This window comes from Ranitomeya imitator, chromosome 1 (assembly GCF_032444005.1).
Source record: "Ranitomeya imitator isolate aRanImi1 chromosome 1, aRanImi1.pri, whole genome shotgun sequence".
NCBI classification, from domain to species: domain Eukaryota; kingdom Metazoa; phylum Chordata; class Amphibia; order Anura; family Dendrobatidae; genus Ranitomeya; species Ranitomeya imitator.
In genome coordinates, this window is record NC_091282.1 from 362,162,731 (window position 1) to 362,181,503 (window position 18,773).

Sequence of the window (18,773 nt, forward strand, 5' to 3'; positions counted from 1 at the left end):
GAACATAATATAGGGTACCTGGTTAATACATTTTTTATTAAATAAAAAAAATAAATAAAAAAATTTAAAAAACATCCCATCACGTCATTACATGGTGACTTTATTCGGGACAGTCCTAACCTCTATTAGAACCTTAACGTGTGTACTGACAAATGTAAATAAGGGCTGAGAAGGACGAAGGCTCTAAGGCTGGGGTCACACTTGCAAGTGCAAGGCGAGAAACTCGCGCGAGTCTCTCGCATCAATACCAGGCACTGCCGCCAGCACTTGGGACCGAAGCGTTCAGCTGCATAGAAATACTTGTAGCCGTACACTCCGGTCCCAAGTTCCGGGTATTGATGCGTGAGTTTCTCGCATTGCACTCACAAGTGTGACCCCAGCCTAATAGACAAACTAGCATTGGGGAACTTTTAAAATGTAATGTCCTGCTCATAGAAAAAGGAAACCACACCCTAAAAAACAGAAACCAAGAGTAATGAGCTGGAATATAAGTTGGTGTGCATGCAACGTGTAGGCACATGTTCACACTGGCCACTAAACAGAGAAAACCCAAGACAAAACAAAATAAGCAAATACCCTACAATAAATAAATAGCAGCAGTGCTTGAAAATATATGGGGCTTAGTTAATTTTGTTAAAAAAAACGTAAAAGCCATCCCACTCAGTCCTTATGCACACTTGTGTCATTAGTATTAAAACCTTACCAAGTGTCTAGAGGATAGGACCATCCCAAATAGGGTCACTGTGACATGGTGGGATGGCATGGCTTTTATGTTTTTCTGATCAAAATTATGTTAAGTACCCTATTATTATTTTCATGTACTATACCCATTTATTATTTGCTCACTTTGCTTTTGAGAGATAAGCATCTTGCTTTGCGATAGATATATCTCTCTCTAGCTAATGCCCTGTGTATGCATTAGATCATCATCATCTGTGATCTTCAGTGAGACATGCTGGAAAGAGACATGCCATTCCAGCATTCTTCTGCCCCAAGGCACTAACTGTAAAAGAAAGTTTAGTATGAAGAATAAAAGTAGTAAAAAAAAAAAAAAAAAAAAAAAGGGTAACATGTATATAGATCTTATATAGAAACACATACAAAAAAAACATGGGTTTCCTTTCTCACACCTGGTAACGATGTGTCCATGGCACACAAGGATGGTAAACCTAAATCCAGGCAAATTACTAAAAACTATTTTTTGTCTCTGCCCCCGCTGTGTCGGTTCTTAATATCTAAAATACATTTTTTTGTATACAAGTTTCACCCATTTACATATCCTGTATGTCAGCTTATGGGGGACAAGCTAGAATAAATTTGGGAGTCCTTTGTTTTGGGGTGTTACAGCAATTAAATATGCCAAGGAAACGCCACATATTTGGGATCTCTGTACAGGTGACAAAATTTTTTCGTAAAAGATGTTAAACCATAATAGAAGAACGACATTTATTCCGCCCCCCTACCATATGGAAAACGTAAGACATTAGTTTTGTGTTGGATACTACAATAAAGTCCCTCCTGCGCAAAACATAAGTCTCAGGTAGACCCTATATAAAAATATAAAGGTGGGCGGAGATCTCTGTATTCTGCAGCGGATGTTCGTGTGTTTACATGGGTCTACATGGAAGTAATTTACATGTAGTAATTATATTCATTAAAATACAGTAATTCTCAGTGATGACAGAAGTCATTTTTACACCATATATATTAATTTCCAAAACAGCAAATATTCTATTAAATCAAGTAATTTATTGATTTTTTTTATGGATGTCTGAGGAGGCAAAGTGAGGGCTGGCTCCTCACATCTCTGGCACCCTACAAAATTCATTTTCTGCTCCTCCGTGTCAGGTCCCGCACGTCCACACAAACAGAAAGTGCCCGATCCCTCCCTCATACAGAGTTTACACACATCTAACTCTGCTTTTATTGTAATGTCCTGTGCAATGGGCTGCAGTTATGTTACCACAATGCAGCCAATTAATCGCATCCCCATAACAGTGACCTATGGGAGTGATGCACATCGGGGTTGGGTGAATAGTGGAGAACCCCTGAATGGGACAGGGACCTTGTCACCCAGATCCCAAGTGCATTATTGCACTTTAAGACTGTTCATTATGTTCCAGAACCTGTTCTGTGATAGTGTGATACAAAGCCCCTTCCAGCAAGAGTTAATAAAATTAAATTAAAAAAAAATATATATAATATTTTGTCCTTTGTGATCCAGCGTGAATCCTGCCGCGGAGGATCCGGGGACTAGAAGCTGGAAATAGATTGCGTCCTGAAAAGGAGAGGGGAGGGAAAAGGGAAAAAAAACAAAAAAAAAAAAACTGGCTATTGATGAGAAAATGGTAAAGTCTAAGGATGGGTTTTGGCCCTGCATCTCTGGGTTGTTCATGGTTCCCACAGTGGGAAGTGTCTTATCAGGGTCTGTCCAAGTCATCGTCACTAGAAGAAGAATTTGCTGGCATCATAGGGTCATCAAACAAAGACAGATGTTGCTGTGGGGGCTCATAGCCAGCTAACTCATCACCAAATGTAGGTCCTTGAATTCTACTTGCAGAAGCTGCATGTATAGAATGGAAGCGGGGTAATCCCATTCCTCCAAGTCCGGGCTGGTGCAGCATTCCTCCCCCTGCTGCTCCATACATAGCTCGCAGTGGGTTAGCAGTGGGCTCTGGTCGAGGGTCCCGGGAAAAGGAATGAGAAGAGTCCCCAGCTGTGTGTATCACGGGTGGCATTATTATCTTGGAAGGAGGACGTTTCTTCCTCTTTTTAGCAGATGTGGGAAGGTGTTGAGCATCAAATGTAGTTTCCGGAAGAGAAGACTGAAAAGAGAGAGAAATAAATCATCACTGGCATGTTTCAGGCTCACCCAGTTGCTCCTCAGCCATTTTAAGAAGTGAAGACTGATGAGGTATCAGTTTCCAATGTATTGCTAAGGAGCAACTGACCAAGCTTTAAAATGCTAAAAGATAAAAGCTTTGCTTCAAGGTGTACTCCCATTAGGCAAGATCCTAGCCCAATATGTAGTAGGAATAATAATAACAACAACAACCTCCAATTAGGCTACGTTCACATTAGCGTCGCGTCGCCGTTGCGTCGGCGACGCAGCGGCGACGCACGGAAAAACGCGCGCAAACGCGCGCAAAAACGCAAGCGTTTTGCGACGCGTGCGTCGTTTTTGACGAAAATCGGACGCACAGAAAATGCTACATGTAGCGTTTTCTTGCGTCCGACGCTAGCGTCGGAAACGACGCACGTGGCGAAAAACGCCACCAAAACAACGCACGCGTCCCCTATGTTAAACATAGGGGCGCGTCGCCGCTGCGTCGCCGCTGCGTCGCCGACGCAACGGCGACGCGACGCTAATGTGAACGTAGCCTTAGAAATTTAGCATAGTTCTTCTCATTAGCTATGTCGTTTACCCCATGTGCAGGGCATTGCCGTAGCTTAGATATCCATGGTTAAGGCCACTCACAGATTTCCCCCATTTACTTACATCAGTCATTTTTAGGATGTGTTGCATTTAAAGTGGATCTCAAGAGAATGCATTACAAAATGGTCACCTTCACAGATTTCAAGCTGCAACCCATCATAGTCAGGCATCAGGACGGGCTGCAGCCAGAATAAAACAAACAAAAAGACAAACAAAAACAGCTTGACACATGTGTCTCAACTGTCAGAGGAACAACATTGTGAACAATGATAACTCATCTGCTCGCTCAGTTGTGGAGGAGAGAGGGTAAACAAAAAAACAAAAAAACCCCATAGGATATGTGCACACTATGTATCTCGTGCAGAAATTTCTGCATCTCTTGGCAGGAAAGATGATGTGTAAAAGGCGAGAGATTTTGATGCTGATTTTCCCCCACTCATTTGTAGGAGTAAAATCTGGAGCAAAAAGCTGAAAGTTGACATGCTGCAGATTTAAATCTGTACCAAATCTACAAATCAAAAATAAAATGTGTGAATGAGACTGCAGGATTCTCACTTTGCTGGCGTCAGGAAACTTTTCATGTTTTGTGACAAATCCTAGCAGAAAAACAAAACAAATCTGCACCGTGTGTACAGACCTATACACTTCTCCTCGGGTGACTGAGCACAAAAAAGATTTTTTTTTCCCGCTTAAATCAGTCCTGCTCGGTGTTTAGTATCTGTGCCCTAATATACAGCGGTCAGTGACTCAACAGGGTTTACAAATGAGCACAGAAGTAGTGAAACAGGAGAAGAAAAAAAAGTCCATTCTGTTCAATCAGCAGATAAGTTTTTATTTATTTTATTTTTTTCACCCATTACAGCCCCTTTTTTTTTTTCTCGATACTCCTCATGTGACAGTTGAGACATGTCTCGAGCAATCTTTCTTCCGGCTGAAACCCATCCCAGCATGTGACCAGGATGGGTTGCATCCATATGTGATGGAGGCCATATTTGTCACATTCTCCAGGAATCCCTTTAAGGCACATTTCCAACATGACAGCATTAACATTGTTCACGATTTTAGGCACATATGTGCTAGCTCATTTACCTTTTTGCCGTTGTGATGGTGGGATTGCTGCAAAGTACCCATAGATCCAAGTGCTGTTGAGGAAGATTTTGATTTCTTATTCTTTTTTTTGCGTTTCCTTCTGTCTTCCATATACTATGTATCAAAAAGAGATAAGAAATAATGGGTCTTTATGACAAGTCAGAAATAAGGCCCACGTCAATATTTCAGCATTATCAGCAAGATTAATTTTGTAGCCGGTGGGCCTCATTTATCTAAACTGTTTTTTTTTTTGCACATAGCAACCAGCCAGAGCTCAGCTTTCACTTAAGGTTGTCCCATGAAAGGTACTGCACAAAACTTAGAGGTGTATAATAAATAAAAAGGGGGCAGTTTTATCAATACATTAAGACTCCATACAGGATACAGTTGAACATAATGGTGGAAAGGAGAGCATCAGCATGTGAGGTCTGAGGCTTGGCACAGGAGGCATGATCCCCTCATTGTGGGAGAAAGGCGATTTTTTTCCCCCATTTCTTGAATTCATTTACCAGTGGTTAGAATGGAGAAACACAATAAATGTTCAGAAAGAGAGGAGCATCGTGTGTGGGGAGGCACTGTGGGGCATACCTTATGTATGTATAAGGGGCATTGCGGTTGATGAGGGTGTGTAGGACCCTTATAGAAGAGCATTCAGGCTGTGTGCACACGTTGCGTTTTTCCCCGATAAAAACGCTATAAAACCGCAAAAAAACGCATACAATAAGCATCCCATCATTTAGAATGAATTCCGCATGTTTTGTGCACAGGATGTGGTTTTTTCCACGGAAAAAACCGTATCGCGGTAAAAACCGCAGCATGTTCATTAATTTTGCGTTTTTTTTGCGGATTTCCCACTACAAAATGCATTGGGAAGCGTCCGGAAAAAACCGCGGCAAAAACCAAAAAAATGGCATGTCTAAATAATAGGGGAAAAAATGCTACAGCACGCTGAGCACACCACAGTGTGTCCCTCTTTTCGATCCTTTAGAGTTTGGAGATACAAAAAAAATAAAAATAAATACTGATATTGAAAGAGGGCTACATTGAATTAGCTGTTTTTTTGAGGCAGTGATCTTCTCTTCAGGCTTGGGGAGGAGGACAGGAGGTGAGGAGTTAGCAGAAGCTGACTGGAGTGCACTGCTGGGGCATACAGCTTCCTGGTCACATGACAAGTTGCCCACCCACAGGAAAAGAGGAGGCCAAAGCTACAGAGAAGTGAGGAGGCTGAAAGGGATGAAAATTTCACTGTAGTGTGTTTTTTTATTATTTTGCATTGATTTGGTTAAAATATTGGTGGGTATCTCCAAAGACTTTATTTCTTCTTCACTTGATATTGGGATAACAAACTGCCCTGGTAAAACAAAAACAGTGTTGTGATTGGTTGCTATGGGAATCAAAGTTTTGGGATTTTTTTTTTTTTACATTTTTCATTACCTAAAGCTACTTCGTTTAGATTAATATTGGACTCCAAAATTTGAATACTACCCAAAATTAGATGTCTCTTTTTTTTGTCTTGCTTACCCTTAGAGAAAGAAGTTATGGTGACACTATGGTAGGTAGGACGGCTCTGTGGTGGTGGGAGTGACACGCTCACCTATGAAGCAGGAGGCAGCACAGCACCAGCTCTTTCTCGTTCAGGGTACAGAGCGAGGTAAATGGAATTAGCAGAAAGGTGTTGCATGAGTGCGATATTTTTGACGCACCCATAGACTTGAAAGGGAGAGTCTCATATAATTTACGACAGATAGAAAGTAGTGGAAGCTGCAATATTTGTTTCCCATGCAGATTTAGACAGTGAAAAATCTCACTCATCTGCACGGCCCCATTGAGTAACATTGGTGTGTGCTGTCCATGGTTCTCAATCTCAGAACATTTCTGGAGTCATTTTTCATGAATTACTAACCAAGCTACACCCACTTTTGCACAGCAGGCCAGGACTGGCATGAAAACATCAAAAAGTGCAACTTCAGAGTTGTGCAAACAATCTGCAACTTTTCAAAGGACATTTATGCCAAAACTCTGGTGTAAGCCATTCAACCCTTCCACCACCTTGTGATTTTCTGTGGTTTTTTTGCTCCCATTCTTCCCAGAGTCAAAGCATTTTTATTTTTTTGTCAATACAGAAGTTTGAGGGCTTGTTTTCTGTAGGATATTGGACTTTTGAAAGACACCATTGATTTTACCATGTAGTACAGGAAAACGGGGAGGGGGATTTAAGTGCGGTAAAATTGCTTTAGAAAAAAAAAAAAAAAAAAAAAAAAGGCACAATTTTTTTTACACCATATATTATGGTCATTTAAATAAAATGGTGCCATTTTCTAAGACCCGTAGCATCTCAATTTTTCAGGATCTGGGGGATAGGTGAGGGCTTATTGTGTTTTATTTTTTTTTTTTCTTGTTACGCCGTTTACCAAATAGGATTATTTACTTTATATCATGACAAAATCGGTAGTTTCTGAAAGCAGCGATACCAAACGTGTAGTTTTTTCCTTATTGTTTTATTGTGAATGGGGCAAAATGGGGGTGACTTGAACTTTTGTTTTGTATTTTAATATTTTTTAAATTCATTTTTACTGTCTTCAATAGTCACTTTAGGAGATTTGAAGCTGCGAGCTTCCATAGCTTTAGCCCTGCTATGTGCAGAAGTAATCATCTATGAATGCCAGCAGTGGACCAGGATTCATAGAAGGTTTGCAGTGAAGAGCATGGGGATCTTCTGAAGACCCCCGGCTGTCATGAAAACCCACTGATGCACTGCGATCACCTGACAGGGGCGACGATGGGCATGTTTGCGCCAGTTAAATCTGTGACAGTGGCTTTTAACAAACAGTTGCAAATGGATCGAGATTCCACCTGCGGCTGCTAGAGGCTGGGAAAAGTTACGGGCTCAGAGCCCGCATTAAAAAGGCAGAGATGACCTTAGGCGTACCTATACGTCCCAGGTCGTAAAGGGATTAATGCATAAGTTTGGATTTAGGAATGTGAAATCTGTGACTTAGGAATATTCACAATGTGTTAACCCAGACTCTGGGTGGTCACCAGAAATTCTCATGTGACTTGTCGGAAATTGTATGGAATGCATTTAGGATTTTAGAATTCCTAGAAGAAAAAAAATTAAAGCTTGGATCAATAAGCCGGAACACATCTTAAGATATGCCAAATGCTTTTGCATTATTAAACCAGTATGTAGATAACGGATGCCTGTATGCACCCGTATCTGAGGAGAGCACACGAAAAGCTGAATACCTTACAGTACAGTTCACAACATCTTGAAGCCATATCCAAATCGCTCTCATCCCTGAACAGTTATGATGACCAAGACATAAAAACAGAAAATCTAAAAGCCCTTACTGCTAAAAATCGAGGATCCACAATATAGTCCGGATGTCTATGCAGCCACTCATGTAACTGACAGCGCTTTGGGGCTTCCTCTCCAAGGAGAACAGTACCATCCCTCTGATTCACAACTGGTATTCGAGTGTCCATATCTAGATCCATCTGAAATGGAACAAATTAGCATTTCAATAAGGGGGTTCTCGAGCAGTAGAACAAAATAAATGAAAAAAAACCTAGAAAGAAACAGTCAATGTTGAGGGAGTTCCCAAATACTTTTAATAGTCAAGTTACATTTGTTATGGGTGGGAAGGAACATAGTGTCATACATTAAATGGCCGCCATCTTGTTATATTGCCAGAAAACTGTGATAGAAATTTAAGATTGGAATCTGAGCATGTGCAGCAGATAAGCTATACAGTGGGGGAAATAAGTATTTGATCCCTTGCTGACTTTGTAAGTTTGCCCCCTAACAAAGACATGAACAGTCTATAATTTTAAATGGTAGGTCAATTTCAACACAGAGATAGCATATCAAAAATAAAATCCAGAAAATCACATTGTATAAATTATATACATTTATTTGCTTTTTGCAATGAAAAATAATTATTTGATCCCTCTGCCAAACAAGACCTAATAAATCACATTTTTTTAAAATCGCTTTCTATTCTGATTTTTAGGAGTCAGAAGTAACAAAAAACAGTAATTTTTTTTTCTATGTCGTTCTTCGTGTAGTAAAATTGATAAGTCAGCGTTATTCTTCAGGTCAATCCGATAACAGCGATACCACATTTATATTGTTTAATTTTTGGCGCCATTACACATTAAAAACTATTTTATAGAAAAAAATATTTTTGCAGATGAATCCGTATGGTGGCTTGTTTTTTTGCGGGACAACATGACGTTTTCAGCTATATAATTTTTATTTATATATTTTTTTAATCATGTTTTATTCTACTTTATGTTCGGCAGTATGACGAAAGCATAGTTTATTGCTTCATTTATTTTTTATGGTGTTCACTGAAGAGGTTAACTAGTGGGACAGTTAGATGGGGTCGTTCCGGACACAGCGATACATTATTTATTGGTACACACATATTGGGATCTGTTGTAGCCATTCTTCCAACTTAGGGGTCACTGCTCCAAGTACTCCTATCACCACTGGAATCACTGTTGCCTTCACCTTCCCACATCTTCTCCAGCTCTCCTCTGAGGTCCTGGTATTTCTCCAGCTTCTCATATTCCTTCTTTCGGATGATGCTGTCACTTGACACTGCCACATCTATTGCTGTCTTCTGATCCTTGTGTACTATCACAATGTCTAGTTAGTTAGCCAACACCTGCTTAATCGGCCTGAATCTTGAAGTCCCACAGGATTTTAGCCCTTTCATTCTCCACATTTTCTGCGGTCTCCCACCTGGAATTAGAGGGACTTAGCCCATATGCTGTGCAGATGTTCCTTTATACAATTCCCACTACTTGCTTGTGGCGTTCGGTATACACTGTTCCTGCTTGCATTTTGCATCCTGCCACTATGTGTTGAACGGTTTCTGAGGTTTTTTTTCTTCTGCATAATCTGCACCTTGTGTCTTGTCTTGTGTGGTAGATTCCTGCTTTTATGGATCTGGTATTTAGTGCTTGCTCTTGTGCCGCTATGATTAGTGCGCTCTATGCTGTCTTGGAGTCCAGCTTTCTCCAGTCATTGGTAGGATTTCTCCATGTCAGCCACCTCCATTAGTCGTCGAAGGTACATCCAATGCAGCGGGCTTGTCTTGCCATAGTGCTTCATGTTCCTGTTCTTCCTTCCAGATCTGTTGTTGTCTTGGGCTTTCTCTCAGCATCTCATCATTTTGGGGCATTTTTCTGATGTATTCCTGGATACTCCTATCATCCGTGGTGGCGGCTTGGATCCTTATCAAGCCTCGCCCCCCTCTTTTCTGTTGGTATACAATCTTTGGGTGTTAAACCAGAAAAGAGAAGTGCAAGCCCGTGGTGTATTTCACTAGCGCTGCTGATGACACTCAAGGCAGAAGTAAAATCCAAAAGTTTAATATTACAGGTTTTAAAAAGTCAATGCGTTTCAAGGTTCTACATGACCTCTTCATCAGGACAAAAACCAAAAAACTTGGTGGCTATGATGCCTGACAGGAGTTTCCATGTTGTTGTAAGGCAAGTTATTGGGCGGTAGTTGGATGGAGCTGTTCCTTTGTGAGGATCCTTCATGATCAGCACTGTTCTACCTTGTGTTAATCTATCTGGGTGGTGGCCTGCTTCTAGCAGTTGGTTCATCTGCTTTGTCATGCGTTCATGTACCACACTTAATTTCTTTAGCCAGCAGGTGTGGATCATGTCTGGGCCAGGTGCTTTCCAGTTCTTCATTTTCTTGACACGCTGCTGGATGTCTGCTTCTATAATGGTGACTGGTTCTTCCTCCAAGTGGTTGCAGCGTTTCATTCTCAGATCTTGCAGCCACTGCACTGGTGTTATTGTGTTTTTTCTTCTCCCATATGTTTCTCCAGTCTTGTTCAGTCTCTGCTATTGGTGGAGTTGCTGCCTTTGTTCTATTACTCTGCAGTTGGGAGTACACCTTGGATGGTTCTTTAGAGAACAGGGCATTTATCTTCTTGGCCTCTAGTGCATCTCCCTAGTCTTGCAGCGAGTTCTGTGAGCCTTGGTTTAGCAGTTTCTAGGGCTTCAGTTGGGGTCAGGCCTTTGTACTTTAACTTAGTCTTATTTTTGATCTTTACACCCTTCTATATTTGTTAGTTGGCTGACTTCCCTTCGTGTCATCTTGATCTTGGTCTCCAGTCTTTTCAAAGAGGTGCACGTACTTCTGTTCTTGCTGTATAGCCAAGCATTTCCATGATTGCTGAGGCAGTAGCATGGATCAGTTTATAAGTTTGAGTTATGGTGGTGGTAGGTATTGGTGCAAGTGCTCTATTGGCATCTTCTAGCATACTGTCTGGTGGTGTTTCTTTGCTGAGCCTTGGCAGTCGATCTCTGGTATTGATGGTATTTGGTTTATCTAGGACCTTCTGTTTCAGATCAGCTGCAGTGTGCTCTGGTTGTAGGATTGGATCAGGGTCTTCATGGGGTTGCACATGGTGTTCTACCAGGTCTTCATGTGGGGTGGATCTGCAGTGCAGTTGATCCATCTCAAAACTAAAAGAACAAGCACAAGCCATTAGGCTAACAGGGTGGGTGCTATGTCCCCCAATGAGTGGCTCAGAGAAAAGGATTTTACGGTGAGTACACAAAAATCCCTGTTTCTCCTTAGCCTGATTGGGGGACACAAGACCATGGGATATCCCAAAGCAGTCCCTGGGTGGGAACAACAACAGAAAACATCAGGCTTCACGTAACAACTGCCTAGATTGTGCACCACCGCAGCCTGCAGAATTCTTCTGCCCAGCCCCGCATCAGCCCGAAGCTTGGGTATGAACATTACAGTGTTTCGAGAAAGTATGCAGGCTGGACCAAGTCACGGCTTCACAGACTTGCTCCACCGACGCCTGATGCTGAATGGCCCAAGAAGCACCCACCGATCAAATAGAGTGTGCTCTGATCCCCGCTGGAATAGGCTTACCTCTGATGCGGAAGGACTACTGAATGGTGGAACGAATCCACCTAGCTATCGTGGCCTTTAAAGCGGCTAGGCCCTTCCTGTGCCCCTCAGGAAGCATAAACAAAGAATCCGACCTTTGGAAGGACAGTCTTCAGTATGTACCTTCTCAGAGCTCTGACTATGTCCAGAGTATGGAGAGCCCTTTCCACCCCGTGGACTGGAGTCGGACAAAATGAAGGGAGAACAATGTCCTCGTTAAGGTGGAAGGATGAGACAACCTTAGGCAACAAAGGTGGGGACGGCCTGAGAGCAACCTTGTCCTGATGGAAAATAAGGAAAGGCGCATGACAAGACAGAGCAGCCAGCTCCGAAACTCGCCTGATTGATGTGATCGTCACGAGAAAAGCAACTTTTCAGGAAAGGCGAGCGAAATGTCCTGAACCAGTTCAAAAGGAGCTTCCTGTAAGACTTCCAGGACCAAGTTAAGGTCCCAAGGGTCTAAAGGCATGAGATAGGGGGAGGCACATGTGTAACCCCCTGAATGAACGTCTTCACCTAAGGTTTTGTCGCAATCCTACACTGGCATAAGACCGATAAGGCAGATATCTGGCCCTTGAGAGAGCTGAGCACCAGGCCCGAGTCCAGACCGGTCTGTAGGAACGCTAAAATGGTGGGAATAGAGAAGACGAGGGAGACGTCCATGAGCTTTGCACCAAGGAAAAAAAAAAAAATGTCTTCCAGGTACGGTGATAAATGCGTACCGACGCAGGCTTACGAGCACTGATCATTGTGGACGCGACCTGTTGTGAAAATCCAGCCTGGGTCAGAACCCAGGATTAAATGGTCAAGCAGTTAAACACAAGGCCTCCCGAGTTCTGGTGGTAATTCGTCCCCTGGGAGAGCAGATCTGGACGATCCGGCAGTCACCAGAGTACGTCGGCAACAAGGTGCACCAACTCTGCGAACCACGCCCGGCATGGCCAATCCGGAGCGACCAGGATCACTGGAACCCCTTCAGCTTTGATCTTTCTGATGACTCTCGGAAGAAGCGGCAGCGGGGGAAAAAAAAAAACAACAAAATGTACGGATGACTGAACTGTCGCCACGAAAGAACCAGAGCATCCACTTCTATGGCTCTTGGATCTCAAGACCGAGCTATGAACCTGGAGACTTTGGCGTCCAGTGTGGACGCCATCAGATCCACATCCATGGTCCCCCAACGAAGACAGATCTGTTTTAAAACATCCGGATGAAGTTCCCCCTCCCCTGAGGAGAGACCCTAGCAGCTGAGGAAGTCTGCAACCCAGTTTTCCATGCCTGGTATGTGCACTGCTTAGATTACCGAGTGGTTCCTCTCTGCCCATCGAAGAATGCGAGATACCTCACACATGCTGCGGGTACCCCCTTGATGGTTGATGTATGCCACAGCCGTGGCTTTGTCCGATTGAATTCGGATGGGGTGACCCGCTAGGAGATAATGAAACTACAGCAGCCCTAGCCATATAGCTCGGATTTCCAAGTTATTGATGGGAAGTTTTGATTCCTCAGATGATCAGCAGCCCTGAGCGGTGTTGGTGACGAAAAACTGCTTCCCAGCCTAGAAGAATGGCATCGGTAGTCACTACTAGCCACTGAACCGGGAGAAAAGACTTTCCCTGGTTTATAGAACTCAATATCCACCATCTGAGAGTCTGTTTGACCCGCAGGGATAGGCGGCACAGACAGCCGAGGTAGAACGGATTCCTGTTCCAAGTCGCTAAAAGAGCATGCTGTAGGGGGCAGAGGTGCATCGGTGTGAAAGGAAACGCTTCCATTGCTGCCACCATTTTGCCCAGTACCCTCATGACAAAGCGGATGGAATGAGGAGATGACAAAGCGTGGGCTCCTTGCTGAAGGGCTAGAACCTTGTCTTGAGGGAGAATCACCAACCCTAGGGAGGAGTCCAGGATCATGCCTAGAAAGGATATCTGCTGTGCTGGAATGAGGGAAGACTTGGCTAAGTTTATCAGTTAACCCAGACGAGAAAGAGTATCGCAAGTGAGACGAACGGACTCCACGCAGTCGTGGAAAGACGGACCCTTGACTTGGAGGTCATCCAGATAGGGCGGGACGACCACGCCCTGAGAGTGTAAGATGGACATGACGACTGCCATGACCTTTGTGAACACCCTGGAAGCGGTAGCAAGGCCGAAGGGCGGAACTTTTTGTGAGGGGGACAAAAAAAAACAAAAAAAAAAAAAACGGGATGTGCAGGTAAGCATCTCAAATATCGATGGATGCTAGAAACTACACTTTTTCCATTGAGGTAATGACCGAACGCAGAAACTCCATGCGGAAATCACAGGCCCTGACAAACATGTTTAGAAATTTGAGGTCTAGTATGGGTCTCACTTTTTTTGTCCCTTTTTGAGAAAACACATAGCATCAAGGGTTTCTACTTCAACCTATGTGCACAAATTCAAAGTCAGCAGAATTTTCCTTAAGAAAACCGGACTTTTTCTGCAGGAAATCCGCTCGCGTTTTTTGCGCATTTCTTTTGCGGATTTTTCACGTTTTTTTCCAGAGCTTCCCAATGCAATAATATAGCAGCAAAAAACATGAAAAATCCACAAAATTAATAAATTTTTTTACCACGATGCCGGTTTTGGAGGCTGGACAGATGCACGTGAAGCGTCCCTCCTGGATGCCGACGAATCTTGCCGGACAGGACGACTGCCGCTCCTACCACTCCTATCACGTCCTGCGTCGCTATCTATCCAGGCAAGCAGGAGGCTTCCTGAGCATCCACTATTTCTACTGCCTAACTCACAAGATGAATTTTTAGGAATCAGACATATAAGTGGGGAGTGAGCAGAGCAGTGTAAAAACGGCAGTGTGTCATATTTCCAACACCCGATTTCCTAATTTGTTAAAAATCAAAAGAGTTTTTGCCAATTTGCTAAATGACTTGGAGTTGGTACATTTTATGAAGTCTTTCCATAGTAGAGTAAATAAAATACTTTCATTCAATGTATGCTTCTAATACATTAAGACATTTTTAACTGGGGCGTTAAGCACGGCTACACAAGCACACTATAGTTTACATTCAAATCCTCGATTTCCTGACGTAGAAGTCGCTGTGTTGAAAACCGCTTACCTGGGACAGCTTCTTCTTACTTTTCTTCTTATGTACATGCTGCACAGAGTCCACTGCTCCATTACCTAGAAGCTTGTGCTTCTGAAATTTTATTTTCAGCCCTTCTTCCTAGATGGGGAAAGAAATAACGAGCAGGATGAGATGGCCTACTTTTACATTTGTCTTTGGAAACCATTGGTTCAGGATTTGCGGATTTACAACTGTATGGTGTCAGCCATAATAATCTTTATTTTTTTATATAGCGCTAACATATTCCGCAGCGCTTTACAGTTTGCACACATTATCATCACTGTCCTCGATTGGGCTCACAATCTAGAATTCCTATCAGTATGTCTTTGGAATGTGGGAGGAAACCGGAGTGCCCGGAGGAAACCCACGCAAACACGGAGACAACATACAAACTCTTTGCAGATGTTGTCCTGGGTGGGATTAGAACCCAGGACCCCAGCGCTGCAAGGCTGCAGTGCTAACCACTGCAGTCCCATAAAGAATATGTATCACCTTTCTACAGGATATGTTATAAATGTACTATCGCTGGAGCCAGACTGCTGGGACGCCTACCAATCATAAGAGGAGGGCCTTGTTGAGTAGTAAAGAGCTCGTGCAACCACTACTGCTCTATTTATAGAAGTGGTGGTTGCATTCTGGGGCCCCCTTTTGTGGCATCGGGAGGGGTCTTCGTAGCCGGGTCCCCAGGAATAATATACTTATAAGGAGGGGATTCATTTTCTTTAAGGGGCAAGCTTTATGAACGGTACGAATATAAGCGATTCATTTGCTTACACTTTTGATTTGTACAGTAAATTCCTTTGGATCTGGTACAGGGCGTATCTGTGTAAAAGAGGCAGGACTCTGTTCCTCTGGTGTTGGAGAGAGGCTGTCGGGACTGTCACTTGGTGGGTCTGTTATTCTTCTTGGTGATCCCCATTTTCCAGTCAACACCGCATTACAAACTTGTTCAATTCGACAAATTAAAACTCGGTCCTGTATAAAAAACAAAAGAGAAACACACAATTGTTTGTCATAACTATACATTTCCACAACATGTTTCAGCCTTTTTTTGCTTACAATGAGTAACCGCCAAAAGAAGCCCTTGTATGTGGATTACCTTTGGCCATTCTGCACTGTGTGGATTCTCCGGAGCCGTCTGAGCACTGTCCTCTGTGTTGAGGTCAGCAGGGGAGGCAGTAAGAGACAAGCGACTTTCTTCATCAAATAATCTAGAATGTGGTAGACCTGCTAAAGAAAGAAAATATAGGAGCTTAAATGGATGCACAACCAACTGATCAGTGTTGCTCTTGAAATTAATTGTGGAGCAATTTTTTTGTTCTTTTTTTATAAAATTAGTAATTGTTCTTTAATATTTATTTATCCCTTTAAACTGAGAACTAAGGGGACTTCTACTTGTAAATACTCACCATTTAATTTGGCCAATCTATTCTCATTGTTCTCATCTGAGGAATCTTCTGAACTGGATGATGAAGATGAGGAGGAACAAGATGATCTGCGTGGAGCTGGAGAGGAGCTGACCGATGAGGATAGCGAAAGCAAATGAGGTTGCTGAAGTTCTGGGGGAGGCAGCGAAGGAGCAACAGAAGTGGGAGTGGATGGGCGAGAGGGATTAGCCACATCCCGAGATTGGAGGTAGCCGAGGCGGCAGCTTAGAAACGAAAATGAAGGGTCTGGCATTAGTGTAAGGTCAGTGCGGCTCAGACCATAGCGAGCTGCTCCTTCAAGTAGTTCTTTATCATGACGGCCACTCTCCCACCACTCTGGCAGTTCAGGGTCAGGCCGACAAAGGGATAAACGTGCAGGGAGCAAAGGATGGCACAGGACCTGTTCTCGCACCCTACGCAGGAGATCTAAACGGAACAAAGCTCGTGAAGCGCGTTCTTCTGATATAGGCTCGATGAAGAGAGATGGGTCTGGTGGCTCTAAAGATAGGATTTAATACAAGATGATAGCAGGATATCCATCTATTCTGCATAATCAGCAATTATACATGCTTTATACACCTTTACAGGTACTACATTTCACTTACCATCCCCTGCAGCTGGTGGCAAACGACACACTTGTCGGCACATTGCCACAAAACCATGAAAATATTTCATTAGAGACTCATCTGTTTTCTTGTCCAACCTTGCCAAGCTACGAAATCTCTGCCAGTCATACAGTTGGGTGTCAGGGTCATATTCAACCCCAAAGCTGGAAAGAACACGGAAAAAGTCACAGGCCTCACGACGTGTCCACCTGTCCAGAAACAAAGAGCATAATATTATCCAAAGCCAAAGAAAGGCATGACAAACAATAGTTTCTAACCCTGCAGTTTCTATTTGCCCCACATACACAACAGCTCTTACTGCATGTGATACCTTTGTTGCTTCTCCCGCCGGGCGATTTCTTTCAGTTTGAAAGCCGCTTCACAACGTTTCCTCCGCTTGTCACCTCTTTCCGCAGCCTCCATTTTCAGCTGTTCACGTTTGTAGCTACGCTGGTAGGCGGTAATAAGGCGACGAAGACGAGCTGTGAGTGCCGACCCTGGAGGCCATAACATGCCGCCTGGCATTGGGGTTGCTAAAAAGAAAAGGAATAAATGAATTTTAAAAAACAATGACTGACCATATTTGTTTGATACTGGTGTTTAATGTATCTACTTCCAACATGTACCCCGGAAAGCAGATCCCTTAAGTTGTTTCAAGAGTCATTGTAATTTATAAGGTTATTTGCTGAGGATCCCTTCTAGTGGACCTGGACCTTAACCTACCTGGAAAGTCAAGAAAAGCAACAATGGCAAGCATAGTAGAGAATTCTATTACTCCTGTAGTTTGGCAGATGGCAATGAAAAGGATGATGGCACGGTGACCAGGTACATTCACACAGGATTGTAAGGGTAAGGCAGAGCACTGCATGATGCCAAGACTATATATAAATAGACTTTTTTTGCACTCCAAGAAGCCAGGAGCGGTCCTTAATAGCCAGCTCACAGATTCCGGGTAAAAGCTTACACCAAATCTACAAAATGATCTACTCACCTTCTTCACCATCGACTACAGATATTTCCTCATCCATCATTAAGGGGTCCATCTTCAGAAAGAACATAACATGAACTTGTAAGAGGGAGGTGGGTGGAATGTTTTAGAAATATAAAATCAAGACTTCACAATGACCTAGCCTACCTCATCCTCCGGATCTTTCGGGCCGTGTAATGGCTTGTATTCTGGATCCTCAATGTCTCTATCAAAGTCTCCACTGAAGGGTTTAGAAAAGTAGCAATAGGTTATAAAACTCAAACACAGGAGATTAATCCATAAAAGTATGCAAATAGCATCACTGCATTTCTAGCTGCCATCAGAGATCACAAGTTGAGAAATGGATGTAACTCATTCGCCCTCAGCACAGGTCCCTACACGGCCCTGGCTGCGGCATCAGTATTAGCATGGCAACTCATCACGGACAGCACTGCATGTAGATCTACTGCACACAAGGTTTTCTGCAAGTCCTTCTCACCTCTCAGGCAACTCAACAAAGTCTTGTGCATGGTGCTCAGCTGCAATTGCCTGCTCATCTGGTCCTCCCACCTTTTCCAAGAAACAAAGCAGAGGATCAGCACGCATGGTGTTGTATTTTTCATAACCTGCAGAAAAGTAAAGAGGTCATTGTATGTTTTTGCAAACGAGTTTATGGATTTTACCGTTCAAAACAAAAAAAAAAAAAAAAACACAATGTAGCGAAGACCAAAGTTCATTTTATTAAGGAAAGACCATATTACATATATTATTGTTATTACCCCACATGCCTTTACCAGATGACAGAGAATACAAAAAAGGATTTAAAAAAAAAAAAAAAAAGCAGTAAAAAGTTCAAGTAATTAAACGCACACTTCATGTTTTGTCCATTCTTCTACATAGAATACCAGTGACTACTGTCTATAAAGCCTAGATCCACTTTCCAACGACTTTTTTTTTTTTTTTAATTGTCTGTATGCTTCTAAAATGAAAAATGAAGCAACTTTGCAATAAAAGTCTTAGTTAAAAATTGTGTGCCTACAGCTCTTCTGCAAACAATGTATTAGGGGAAAAAAAAAAAGAATAAACCTATAAATACTTCACCAAAAAGAATTAAATACCAGAGAAGCAGTATCCAAAATCCATCCACATTCTGTTAAGTGACAATATTACACAAATACTGAAGAAAAAAAGCAACATTTACAAAAT

The 18,773-nt window shown here is 42.7% G+C and overlaps 1 protein-coding gene and 1 non-coding gene across 4 annotated transcripts in view; both read right to left on the reverse strand.

The window, feature by feature from the left end:
• Positions 1-1,731: 1,731 nt before the first annotated feature.
• CHD8 (chromodomain helicase DNA binding protein 8) overlaps positions 1,732-18,773 on the reverse strand; it is a 134,454-nt gene continuing 117,412 nt past the window's right edge. For 2 of the 3 annotated variants that reach the window (XM_069761228.1, XM_069761236.1), the window contains exons 27-38: positions 18,067-18,193; positions 17,736-17,808; positions 17,592-17,643; positions 16,932-17,133; positions 16,601-16,809; positions 15,978-16,493; positions 15,668-15,798; positions 15,343-15,543; positions 14,560-14,667; positions 7,877-8,023; positions 4,526-4,639; positions 1,732-2,825 (exon numbers count right to left, since the gene is read on the reverse strand). In XM_069761228.1, coding sequence (XP_069617329.1) covers positions 2,421-2,825; positions 4,526-4,639; positions 7,877-8,023; positions 14,560-14,667; positions 15,343-15,543; positions 15,668-15,798; positions 15,978-16,493; positions 16,601-16,809; positions 16,932-17,133; positions 17,592-17,643; positions 17,736-17,808; positions 18,067-18,193 — 2,285 coding nt within the window. In that variant the 3' untranslated portion in view covers positions 1,732-2,420. The remainder of the gene's footprint in view (positions 2,826-4,525; positions 4,640-7,876; positions 8,024-14,559; positions 14,668-15,342; positions 15,544-15,667; positions 15,799-15,977; positions 16,494-16,600; positions 16,810-16,931; positions 17,134-17,591; positions 17,644-17,735; positions 17,809-18,066; positions 18,194-18,773) is intronic. The other variant, XM_069761244.1, reaches the window with a different exon arrangement.
• On the reverse strand, positions 17,905-18,015 carry LOC138660501 (small nucleolar RNA U6-53/MBII-28). The gene has a single exon (XR_011317893.1). It is a non-coding gene; the product is annotated as a small nucleolar RNA U6-53/MBII-28 (small nucleolar RNA).